This window comes from Pollicipes pollicipes, unplaced genomic scaffold (genome assembly GCF_011947565.3).
Source record: "Pollicipes pollicipes isolate AB1234 unplaced genomic scaffold, Ppol_2.1 Scaffold_4219;HRSCAF=4965_pilon_pilon_pilon, whole genome shotgun sequence".
Taxonomy (NCBI): domain Eukaryota; kingdom Metazoa; phylum Arthropoda; class Thecostraca; order Pollicipedomorpha; family Pollicipedidae; genus Pollicipes; species Pollicipes pollicipes.
In genome coordinates this window covers 13,981,245-13,994,888 of record NW_023596448.1, presented here as the reverse complement: position 1 = coordinate 13,994,888, position 13,644 = coordinate 13,981,245, and the positions used below count along the sequence as shown (strand labels likewise).

At 48.0% G+C, this 13,644-nt stretch overlaps 1 protein-coding gene across 1 annotated transcript in view; it reads right to left on the bottom strand.

The window, feature by feature from the left end:
* LOC119094908 (uncharacterized) overlaps positions 1-6,345 on the bottom strand; it is an 89,662-nt gene extending 83,317 nt beyond the window's left edge. Inside the window, exons 1-2 of the mRNA XM_037217819.1 lie at positions 6,342-6,345; positions 2,944-3,145 (exon numbers count right to left, since the gene is read on the bottom strand). Of these exons, the coding sequence (XP_037073714.1) occupies positions 2,944-3,145; positions 6,342-6,345 (206 nt within the window). The remainder of the gene's footprint in view (positions 1-2,943; positions 3,146-6,341) is intronic.
* Positions 6,346-13,644: the final 7,299 nt, after the last annotated feature.

Genomic DNA, 13,644 nt, shown 5'->3' with positions numbered 1-13,644 from the left:
TGACGCGACGGACTGCGTTACAGTTACTCAGCGCCATCACAAGTTTCACATAGAGAAGTTAAGAAGTCTAAAGGCACGAAACCCCTAAGAAGTATTGGACCACCAAGCAGTGCAAGAAGGTTCTAACAGGGGTGGATGAGGCATGGATGGAAAGAAGGCGCGGAAAGGGGTGATGCGTGAACTCCGCTAGACCTCCGGCTACAAACAGCATGTAGCAGTTTTAGAAGCTTTTGAAGGCGTATATGAGATAAGTCGCCTGGTACACATCGATATCGCGCGTTGCAAGGATTTTCACTGTTATGACGTGACTTAAGGCGGCCTTGCACTAAGCATGGTACATTGCGCCGAATCGCTGGTACTGCAGGGCGGTCCGATGTGTGTGTAAGTCAGAAAACGTTTGATGGATCGAGCACCACAGCGCTTTTGAAATGGAAAATACATTCGCAAACACACATGACATAAATGTATTGCAAACGGAAAGGACGAACAAGAACGTAGAATGAACGGAAGAAACACAGTCTCGCTACAAGGATAGTTGGCGGGAGGACAGTATTCTACAAATGCATCTAGAGGAATAGAGATATGACAAGAAAAGAAAGATGGGAAACATTAAAAGCGAATATCTTCTTTAGGTTCGTTAATATATTATGCAAAGCTCTCCAGCTTCTCGAACTATCATGCATACGGTCCACTTCACAACCCCATCTCAGAGTCTGACCAGCGCGCGCGGTGTCGCCTGCTGTTTGCCGTGCTCAAACACGATGACGATTTAGTTAAGGCAATAACTGCAGCATAATTTGCCAAATACAGCAGGCTGGGGCTGGTGCGCGGAGCACTTAATTGGCGTAATTAGCCTCGCTGGTCGCCAAATTATTACAACCGCCAGCCCGAGCGCCAAATGAAATCATGCAATTTGCGTGTCCGACGTCGGAATTCGGACAGCGCACCAGCCTTTCTTCCGTTCATTTCTTGTGGACTATTTGTGCTAAAGATAATAGATGTTGAATGTAATAGTGCACCAGGGCTCTAAAACGATGCATCACGCTAGGTCGCAAGCATAAGAGCTCTGCTTGGTGGGATGTGTTGTGGAGGAACACGCTTGACTGCGAGCCAGACTTGTGGTCGACTCAATTTTGTTGAGTCGGCTCAGGAATGGCTCACAGATTTTGAGATCCGAATCAACTCACGACTCATGGCTTGCATTGAATCATTTGGCTGATGACTCACACAGCTTGCAAATATAAGATCCGATTCAGTTCTGGTTCATTTAGGTGTATATATATATATATATATATATATATATATATATATATATATATATATATACAGCTTAGCAGCAAGTTTGCAGTTTAAACCTACCAAATGCAGTGCAGCAAACAATACCTTTCCTGTGACCTATTACCAACCAGCTCTCTCAAGTCTCAAATCTAGGCTGGCATATTCCACGTGGCACCTACGACCCATACCCATTAGTTCAAAAGCATGCAACGTGGACAGGACTGCACTTAACCTCACAGCTTGCAGCCTGCACCTGCCAAGTGCCAGCCAAGCTCATTCACATCACATTTCCACTAGCCAGTTCCAGCCACGCCGTCGGCACTAGCGTGTTAGCAATGCAACATTGGATTGTAGTTCTTGCAATAGGGGTAAGCCAGCATAGCTTACAAACATGTGATCCTTCCTAATACCTGAACCTAATCAGTAATACAATTCATCCTTGCATCTCTCACAAACAAGCCCAAAAGAAGTTCAATTCACTCAAGCCATTCCTTCCAGCCAGCAGGAAACTGAGCTGAACTGAGTTGAGCCCTGAACAACCGAACTAGAGATAGGCTAACGTAAGCGTCAGGTTGTCCTAAACTCATCTCATCAGGTCACTCTATGATGGGCTAGGAGTCAAAACAGGCTTCCGCGCTGCATAGAGTTTAGGGCGCTGTGGGTCACTGCCCGCATTCCAAGACTTCTTAGTTTGGAGGCCACATTCTCACAAGTTGCGTATAGCGTGGATATAGTTATTGACAATATCCCTTGAGGTCATACGGGACATACAATGCGCATATGCGACAAGACCATCTTGCTGTTTATTACATGATAATGAAAAATGAAAAACATGACCATTCCATTGGCTTTATAGATCGAAGACATTCTTTCACTGATTTCAGGATATGATACAAGAATGTACGATGTCTGCACCACTGTCTGCACCACGTAATATCCTCTGGTCTCTCACTAGGATTTGACAAACTTCAGGTCAGGATCAACAATACTGTTTACTGGTTAGAAATTACAATAGCAGTATTTGTGCTAATTTTGCAAAAAGGCTTATAACTAGCGCTTCATACTGTTCTTTTGAACACTCTGAAATGGTCTGCTGATTTGTCTGGGGTGTGCTGTGTTTCCTCATGCCACCATTTTCATTTGAGCCACGTAGCTTACTGACATATCATTGTTGGTAATGATCGACTCACAATTCAGGCCATACAATTTACGAAGCATGTGATACAACCCATAACTCAAAGCATGCTTTTTTGGTGAGTCGATTCAGTTCACGACTCACCCCTAAACAATTTGCTCATGAGTCGATTCATAACTAAGTTTGAATCGAACACAAGTCTGCTGCGAGCAGGCGACCCTTGTGAATAAATCACATGGAACATATGCCTTCATATAATAAGCCGCCAACCATGGGATCGGTTCCATTTTAAAGTCGCTAGAGGATGTTTGCTCGCTTTAGATGCAAACCAGCAAGAAACATTCACAGTCAAGACTACCGTTAATTACACGGCACATGCGTAAATATCCGCATTTACAGCAGCTCCAGTGCCAGCTGCATCTCCAACTAAACCCACTTCCGAGCATCCAGCGCCTCAGCCGACCCAGCCAGGGGGACGACCCCCGGTGCATCGCCCCCACTCCACATCCTCATCCTCCGGCTCTTCTCACCCGTCCGGACAGCCGTTGTGCACGTGGCTGGTGAAGCGGCCCAGACTGAACGTGTCGAAAACGAGCTCGAGCAGGTCGCCGTGCTCTCCGCCGTCAGCGATGAACGTCAGCTGACAGACGTGCGGCAGCCGCTGCCGCCGCGGCGGCCGCAGCTCCAGGCCGTAGGTCCGACCTTCGAAGCCGTAGTAGGTCCGGTTGCAGGCTGGGGGAGGGGGCGTCGGGTCAGCACTGCCTCCCACGTGGGCCACTCGTGCCGGAGTGCGTCCGGCTGCTCCATCGGAGGGGCATCGTCTGAAAGGTGGGCGCAGACCGTGCGTGCGTTTTCGTGTTGAGGCAGGTTAACTTCTGGCTGTAGGGAGACGTGGTCGTTAGGTTAAATGAACATCGTGTCCGATCGCACCATATCGCACTACACTGACGTCACCCACCAGGAAAAGTAGCTAACACGCGCCCGGGTGGCCAGTTGAATATGACGTGCTCGGGTGGGGAGGGGGGGGGGGGAGGGGCGGCAAATTGACCGCCTCTAACATCTCTATCACAAGGCGAGCTTAAGGCGACAGGTTCGTTGGAAAGGTGAGCCTGTATGTGTAATCCCTAATGTTAAGTTTTGATGCTCCCAGCCATGACCTTCAGGTCAAATAAGGTGAAGCAAGGCCACATTCCAGATGGATGCTAGCCGTGTCTGCAGACCACCTCGTGCAACCATTTATAACCTACACATCACTTCTAAGCCAACTGTCACTGTTGCTCATGTCAGATCAGTGACCTGATGTGACCTTTAGAGGGTCAAGGTCACCAAAACTTTTGAGACTAAGCTGGAATTTGAATTCGAATTATGGCAGATGACTACGCTAGGCTAGGTGGTAACCTACAATGGAAGGTTTCATTGAGGTCATCTCTGGTCAGTAACCTCTTAATTTCATCAAGTTGGAATAAGATATCTTGTAACACCCTTGTGATCAAGAGATTTGAAATAAGCTTCAAATGCCACTCAATAAAGGAAGCTCTTCAGAACAAGAATGATCTCGTATTGACCTCGGTCTCACCTCCATAGGAATCACACCCCGCACCTCTGGTTTCCCACACGCGCAGTGGTCAACGCAGCCGCGTTAACCACGCATTAACCCTGCATCACCAGCACCCCTAATCTGTCTTTCAAAAGGTTTATATGTCTTATAGGGTGTGCAGCCCTGGATGACTTAATGGCCAACGTGCACCGTGACTGTTTTGAGGAATTCTATGTCGAAATATAATAGACACAAAATAATTATTTACAGTCGTAGTCCGAGGATACCCAGTTGGAGATACTGACGCCTGCCTTTGCTCTGCGAAAACTGTGATGGGCCTCGTAAGTAAGATCGCTCCCTTGCCAGGCAGATTCAAACCCACGCGGAACAACTACTCCAAGGCGCTGGGTCACATCAGAAGGATTGATTTCAGGCGTGACTGAACCATGAGCTGTGCTCGGAGAGCATTGCTGAAAGTTTTTTTTTTGTAATATCTAAGCGCTCAGAAATGTGTTCGCGAATGTTCAGCGCTCCAGCCTTACGTCAGTGCGGGCTGGGTGGTCGAGCAGTCTGCGGCAGTGTATTAAGGACAGGGCGTACTCCGATGCACGTGGACAGTTGCTAGCTGAAGTAACGGGATCATCCCGCAAGCGTGGCTCAGAACGGGTGACCTTCTGCGACAGGTCACATAGGTGAAGAGAACACTGACAGACAAGGCTAGTTGGCTGATAAGAATTTAGATGCCAACCTATGTCCTACAGAACCAATCAAAAAGAGATATGAGGCAGCATCTTGACATTGGCATGCATAAGGCAAGCATATCTTTGCTCAGAATGTACGGTCAATTTGGCCCCGAAATGAAAGCTTGAAACCAGACGAAAACCGTGGGTTGAATAGCACCAGGCAGTGTGGTTGGAGCTGGGAAAAGCCTCGACATTCTCCAGAACACAATCTGATTAATTAAAACGTGAAATAAAACATTTTTAACATACTTTCACACTGGATGTCTGAAATGGGTTGATCAAATCAATCAGGCATCACCTTGCAATGCGATGGTCGGGCCGGGTCAAGCCCGATGGGGCAGCGGGACTATGGGCCGTGAACTCTACACCAAACAATATCTCCAGGCTTGGGGCGTGGAGATACCCCCCCCCCCCAAAAAAAATAGCCCACCCTCCATCCACAAAATAGCACCGCACTTCCTGCTCTGGGGGAGTCCAGTGCCGAGCCATGCAAGTGAAAACTGCAGCATGCTTGAAAAAGTCCTAGTAAGACTTTTTCGACTCACGGGTTTTCGTGTACTTGTTAATTTCCGGATCTCCATTGGGAACAATACTGCGTAGAATTCCTCTGAACCAAATTACGTAATGTCGTTCTGCCATTTAACCACAAAACAAGACTGCAGAATGCTTCATCGCTCCAAAAAACCTACCTTTCAACCTATTTAAGGACTAAAAACCCAAATCTGGATGCGCCATTAGAGGACTAGCGCTAAAAAACCAGACTTGTACAAAGTGAAAATGACAAAGACTTGGGGTCTAATGAACAACAGACGGCATGCGCATACGACGGGTAATTGACAGCATTCACGGCATGCTGTAGTATTAACAATTTAAACTATCTTCGGACGGAAGCGCACAAGAACACACACACACACACACACACACACACACAAATAGGTGCGTGCATCTCCCCTGTCGCATCTAGGTGCGAAAGTGAGATGATTGCTGCATTGGTGAGACATTTCAATTCATGGGTTTTTCGCAACAGGTCCCTCGCACGCAATCCGTATGTGGTTTTATATCGGACAGCAGCCAGCATGCTCTCTCACAGCTCCATTTTCCTGTATCAAGACCTGTCATTCTAACACAACCAACTGGTCAGGTTTTAAAAGTGGTACTATAACCATATGCCCGGCAGTATAGATAAGAATGGTAATTTGATAGACGGCTGTACGCACCATGAATGTGACATATTCCCATGCGAGTGAAAGCAAAGGTTTGCTGGCTTTTCAAGGGCACATTCAAGTTCCGCACCCATTCTGCAGCGCAATGAACGTCTGAGAGTTAGATGTGACAATTTCTCGTGCCAATTATCGCAGAGGCGGGGGGGGGGGGAGGTATAAGCCATCTCATGAGACACTTACCGACCGCCAACAATTTCAATTCCTGCGTAGTGAGTATGCACCTATCTCTTGAAATAAGAATAAAATGGACTGAAGAAAGAAAATTGACTGAACTGCATCATGCAAGATGAACCGTTCGGCTAGGATTAAAATTGTAGAGGATGTATATTGTTTCAAGCTGGGGAACAGCGTATCCAAATACGTATGCCATTTAAAATGAAACATTTAGATAGTTTTGCATGAAATGAGACACAAAGTTGCCTGACCCATGTTTAGTGCAAAGAAGCAAACACCAGATAACGACAAAACAACATCATGTGGTACTGACTTCCGTTGATTATAATAAATGTATTGCCCCGCAGAGAGTTCCCTTGTTACGTCTCACACATAAGGACCTGCTTGAATGCTTCATTGCTTCATCAAAAGTGTTTCAAAGTCCGTGCTTCGGTAACAAATTTCACAACACGGCTTTTTTACTCATCAAAGTGTTCGGAACGCGCACCGACCCGCAGAGCTGCCGGAGACCCAATAGTCAGAGCCGGTACTTAGAGCTGACGGAGACCCAACAGTCAGAGCCGGTACTTAGAGCTGACGGAGACCCAATAGTCAGAGCCGGTACTTAGAGCTGCCGGAGACCCAATAGTCAGAGCCGGTACTTAGAGCTGACGGAGACCCAATAGTCAGAGCCGGTACTTAGAGCTGACGGAGATCCCAACAGTCAGAGCCGTCACTTTTCCATCTAAGGATTAATCGCTGGCCTAACTGACATTACCTTCCAGTATCGTCCTCAAAACACATATTTATTTGAACTGTACGCCCCAAAGAAAAATGTGAGCCCTTTCTTCGCCCGAACAACACCAGTCTCTGCTGAAACAACAGACACTCGGCACTAGCAGGAAGTATACACAGGTTTCGCGATATCCTGACCTTTTTTAAGTGACATACAGGACTTGCCCACCAGGCTCCTTTGCACATGCACTGATGGAAGCTTCGCGTTAGGTCGCATGGGAAAGTATAAAACCTTTTAGTCATCAACAGGATGTCATTTGGAGACATGAGGAGTTATGTGCAGCCAGGCGTCTTGAATTAATCGGCATTGTCTGACAGGCCATAAATGGCTGCGATGCGTCACACCATTCCACTTGAAAGGAGTTTTCATCAAGACTAGCAATGACAAAAGAGCTGTTTTCATCAAACTGATTTTGAATGGATCACTTCCGCCGGTTTCTCGTCTAATCAGATTTATTCGCCCGCATTCTGAAAGTGATTAAATCTGCCTCGCCGTCCGCCCGTCCCCAAGATTGGGAAGGAGCTGTCCCCTATTGAGCTGTTACTTGTTTTTCACATTACTTCCTTCGCAACGCTTCATAATGTCTTGCATCGAGAGCACAGCCCCGTCTATTCGTTACACCTCAAACATCAACAGGCATTGCAATTGAATGAGATGTTTTGAGAGAGTCTCCGTGACGTGCTGTGATAGATTTCACCATACCTTTCCTATTTGAAATATTCCCTTCCCTTACGCGACTCAATATTTAGGCCTTGTACTTCGTGAGCAGCTACACCCCTTAGGTTAGTTGCGAACTGCCGTTTTAGAATATTATCGGACACTGTTTTAAATGGTTATAATCATCGTAAGCCCCATTATGCCATGTCAGGCGTTTCACCCCGTTGGCCTTCTTCATAAAACAAATATTTGTACATCTGTATTATAAGTTGTAAAAACTTGTAAAGGCATTTGCGAGAATGCATTTCATAAGCATAGGCCTGCAACAACAACTGTAACTTATAAATACATAAATCTACACATCCACATTTATAAATATATGTAGATGATATCTGCGAACGTATTCTCACAGGTTTCATAAAGTCAGCTGATTTTCCCATCGCGGCGCATTTGTCAAATTTAAAAGTACAAATCACAGACACAAATCAACGATGACCTACCCTCCTGTGAAGAAGGCCATCATAACCTTAATACGCGCTCGGGAGAGGGTCAATTTGACCCCCCAAAGACTTTTACGGGATGCTTTCAAAACAGCGCTGCGTAGCCATGCCAAATTTCTCATAGACGTAAACAATTGGATAGCGGATTGTTTGGTATAACAATTTTGACGTACTGTGTACGATTGCTGACCCACCGCAGGTCAAAGTCAGTCTACGAAATCAGCGTTGACAGATCCTGGGGAATCGTTCAATCTGATGCAACAGCGGAGTGTTTGACGAAGCCATACATCTCTGAGATATTTTCTTAAGCAACACGAAAATTAAAAAAGCAAATTACACTGACCTAGGGTCAAGTATAAAGGTCAGAACATGTCAAAGCCAACCTGCCTGGTTACTGTCGGGCTTGTTGCATGGGGTAGTTTCTGGTGCCCATTGCGAATTTATTGATGGCAGGAACCGCAATTATACACATTCTATGCACTTCTTAAAGGTCAGAATAGATCACTGATCTAAAATAACCCAGGTCAACATTTTTTTAGGAACGTATTGCCTACAGTTCAGTTCCACTGAGCGCGGCGCCGGTGGCGGACGTGCCGTGGTCTCTCCCCACCTCGCGACCCCAGAAGCCTTTTAGCTGATAGCCTTCCATGTTTCGTAAGCAGTTTTAGTGGCAGTGTGAGAGTGAGGGTGCCTGTGCGCGAGTGAGAAGGCGAAGGGATCATTTCGCTGATCACGTGAATCGTGACCGACTACCTTGGACTACCGTGACTACCGAGACGGGACCACCTACCTGCCGGCTGTGCAGCGACGGGCCCGAGATGACAACTGCCGGCGGCTTCTGAGCCTATAAACAACGCGACTACAGCCATCTTCGCTCCAGTTCTGGAGCGGACAAGCTAGCAAGCTAGCGGCAAGCCTGCGTTCTGCAATGAATCGCCAGCTGCTCCGCCTATTGGTGACCTTGGCGGTCGCCCAGGTTATCGTGCGGGGCCGCCTTGCCGGCCCCAAATCCCTGGCTCCCGGCTCGGCGCGTGCCCTCGGGCCATGCGGGGTCAGCTGTTGAGTGCAGACCGCGCCAGGTCACACCGCTGGCGGCCGGGGGCGAGCTCAGGGTTGCCTCGTTCCGCTTGGGTGCGGGCGTGGAGCGCGGGCCGGCCCTCTGGCGGCCGCGGGCCTGTCCTCAGGTGACAGCCGCCCGGCGCGCCGGGGCAAGCGATCGTGGGCGCCGGGGCAAGCGATCGTGGCGCCGGGGCAAGCGATCGCGGCGCCGGGGCAAGCGATCGTGGCGCCGGGGCAAGCGATCGCGGCGCCGGGGCAAGCGATCGCGGCGCCGGGGCTGTGGCGGAGGGGTGAGTTGGCGGCGCCCGGGCGAATGCCGTGCGGGTGAACTATACATCGCCCAGTTAAACATACAAAGTTTGAAACCCAAACTGCCAGATTCTACGCCACATGCTAACTTATATGCATCAGTTTGATATTCTCTGCACTCAGTGAAACGTGGCTGCAGCCGTCGGTCCCCCCCCGGCTGCTGAACATTGAGGGGTTACCGCTGTACCGACACGACCGGCCTGCAGACAGCGGACTGCCTAGGAGTTACGGAGGGGTCGCAGTTTTGGCGCGAGACTCGTTTGATGTGACTGGTCTGAAAGCGCCTCATACTGCCGTTAGTTCATCGAATCTTGAGATTATTTGGACCCTTGTTCGACTCGCTAAAGCAAAGCAGATTATTTTCGGGTCGTTGTACCGACATCCCACTAACACAGCCGGCAGGTGTCTTATGATCTCGATGATTTGGAGAACCAGTTACAATGTGTAATGTCCACCCATCACTGCCCAATAGTGATCGCCGGTGATTTAAACATCAACCTGATTGGCTCGAGCACACGTACTGGCTATCAGAAATTGATGCAACTGTTAAGGTCTTACAATCTGCATATGTGTAACGATCCAACGTACCGTCCTGCTGGCTCGCTGTTAGATGTTACGAGTCACAAATCACAAGGACCCTCATCCAACGCTGTGGTGTCACCACCTGTCACTATAGTCCGCATGACTTCACGCGAGTATTGCTGAAAGTATCGAAAGGGAAACGCCATACCAATGTCATCACATCCCGCTGCCTGAATCGAATTGATTTTGATTATTTCAATGATTTGCTTGTGAGCGCCGACTGGTGTCTCGTCTATGGAAGTGCGACGACGTCTGAGAAGTGGGGACTCTTTTCTAGGAGTGTTTACAACCCACTTGAATGCCGTCGCGCCTGCCCGGCGCATTAAACTGCGCTGTCAATCCGCCCCACCTGTCTCAGCTGATACGCGTGTGTTGATGGTTCGTCGCCGCGTCGCTCTAGCGTGCTGTTCGCGTGCTGAGTACAAGGCACTCAATAAGCAGGCACGGGCAGCTATTAGACGGACTGTCGCGATCATATTAGGAAGCAGATTTCTGAGGCAGGTCACTCCGGCATGTGGCGGTGCGTTAAATCGGTTATTGGGCAGTAAACAGGGTACGTCAGCCACACCTAACATTCATCCTGATATTTTGAATGGCTACTTTGTAAAGGTAGGGTCTACGACTGCCGCCAGCGTGCCGAACCGGGGCACGGCTTTGCCAGTCAGGCTCCCCCGAGTTATGACCTGCTCATTTAAGGTGCATCCTGTGTCATGCGATGAGCTGCTTGCAGCTATGTCTACGATGAACCCGACCACATCCTGTGGGCTAGATGAACTTAGTATACAGCTCTTACAGAGTCTTTCCGTGGTGTCGGCTGTCCCCCACTTGACGCCATCAATAGCAGTCTCATTGAGGGAACGGTGCCCAGCGCCTGGAAACACGCTCTTGCCACAGCGCTCCCGAAAGCAAGTGATTTGAACGATCCTACCAAATTTAGGCCAATCTCTGTAGTGCCAGCGATAGCAAAAATAGTCGAGCGTATTGTTCATCATCAGCTTAGCTCATATTTTAACGAGAGTGATTCATTTTCACATACACAACACGGATATCGTAGGAATTTGTCAACAGGGACCGCACTTACTGTAGTGACTGATAAAATACTCACCGCGATGGATGCTGGGGAAATTGCTCTACTTGTTTTGATAGATCTGTCAAAATGTTTTGACGTTGTGGATCACACAGCTTCTCTTATCCAAGCTTAAGCTGAACAATATTGACACAAAATGGTTTGAAAGCTACCTTTGCGGGCACCCCAACAGGTTCAGATCAAATATCCTTCAGGGCATACTGCACGCTCCCGCAGTCTTCCGAATGGGATGGGGGTATTCAGGGTGCCGCCCTCAGGCCGCTCCTATATTCCATTTCTCGAACGATCAGCGTTATATTTCAGAAGGTGCCACAGTGATACAACATGCCGATGACACACAGATTTGGGCTACTGGAAAGAAAAGTGCAATGCAACATCTTGGTCGGAACCATGGAGATTACCTTGTCAATCGTATTGGACTGGTTTAACAACCACTCTATGAAAGTCAATACAACAAAAACGCAGTTAATAGCTTGCGGGACAAAGGCTATGCTGCGTAATATGCCTCCTGTGCATGTAAGTTCTGGGTCAGCTGTCAATTACTGAAAGCAATACTGTCAAAACCCTTGGTGTGGTGATGGACAGAAATCTCACATTTGAACCGCACATTGATCAGCTTGTTGCCAGGTCGACGGGCGCTCTGATGGCCCTGTCCCATGCCAAGCATGTACTCCCAAGAGACACCCTCGTTCGCATTGTCGGAGCTCTAGTTCTTTCCTCCATTAGATACTATATAGCACTGTATGGTACTCACGGAGCCACCCAGCTCCATCGCGTGCAAAAAACTCGTGAAACTTCTGTGCGCGGGTTGTGAGCGGAAGGAGAAGGTGTGACCATATATCGGATGTTGTCAGGGATCTACGATGGCTTAGTGCTGATCAAGCTCGTCAGATATCATATGTTGTGCCTGCTCAAAAAGTCTTACTCACGGGTCAGCCACCAGATATAGAAGCGATGTTCACACGTGCTGAGCACACTCATGAAACGCGACAGGCTAACCAGCTGAGGCACCCCCGAGCGGTGAGCAACTCTGGCACTCGCCGATGTAGCTACAGAACATCGGATTTGTTTAACTGGCCTGCCGCCCGACCTGCGCAATGTTTCAGAGTCTAGGCCGCTTCAAGCGCCAACTTATGGAGTGCACTGAGTGAGGCGCATGTTTGGCACATGAATGGTGTGCGTGTGTGAATTCGATTGTGTGTGGATGCTACAATGTGAATGCAGGTAGGGTGTGCATTCACCGAGATGATCCCTTGACCGATTGTGTGATTGTGTTGGGCCTATTTTATTAGGTTTGTCACATTACCCGTCTTTTATATGCCCGTTTTATCAATGATGACGTGTAACTTCTGAAAAGCCACTGGATCTTTGTGGAAAGTTACGAAATATATGGACCACATGGAGTACACTTTAACACTTACACCAAATGCAAAAACTAAAAAAAACAGCCTTTTCACGAATTTGGTCACCATGGCATTTAAAAAGCAACAAAGTCAATGGCCTTGAAACGAAACCGAACAACGAAACATAACTAACGGTTTTGTTCGAACGGTTTTGGTATCTAGGGTTCTGGGGGGCACTTTGGACACAGATTGGAGTTTGACCTTGTCTGACCGTATTTGTTACAAAGGTCATGATCTAGAAACCCTGAATTTTGACACAAAGGAGTTCATGTATACGCCACCACACCATGTGTCTCTAGCCCTATTCATTTCTGAGATCTTAGGAGAGGTCAAATTGACCCCCACCCGATCGAAGTATATAAGACCAGTAACCCGGGCGCGTGTCAAGGCAGTGCCAGTTCCGAGGATGAATTATGGACATGAAGCTTATAGAGGAAGTTGGCTTGCAAGAATTTTCCGGGAAAAATAATGAAGGTCTCAGAGGAAGCGCAAGGATAAACAAACTCTCAGAGGAAGCGGATCAATGACGGTGTTGACGAGCTTCATAGGCGCCAAATACGCGTGTAGCCCGTGCAACCGAAAGTGAAGCAAGGCTAATTCCTTGCGTAAATACCCGATCCAGTGACCTCAGCAGTAAAAACTCTCACCGATCCGATCCAAATACTCCATGGCCTTGTATTTGCATGTAGAGCGTGGTAAGGTGCTGATACAAAGCGATTTTTTACACGATTAATTCCAGATACATCCAAGTCACTGTCGGGAATAAGTTGCCATATTAATAGGCGCATGCGTCTCATATCTGTGCGTAGAAGATAGGTGCTTATCATAGTGGTATTGTACTGGTTTACTGCATCACTGGTTCACTGGCTTTCACGACAGTGACAATGCTTTGGTTATTTGTTTACATCTGCTTAAAACTGTAAGACCAGCGCGGTGAACACAATTACAAATTTGCTTGATTTCTGGTGAGGTACCTAATGTCATGTTTCGTCGCAATTCCAAAAATTTTATTCTGCTGTTGGCTGGAAAATGCCGCTATGGATATTCTGCATAACATATTTTTTACACATTCTCATCGAGGCCTGTCCCTACCCCTGAAGAAAATCCAGGTTGCATCTCTGTTGTTGGCACGAACGGGTTGTAAGTGGGCGCGGAGGCTAAACGATAGAAAGAGGAAGAAGG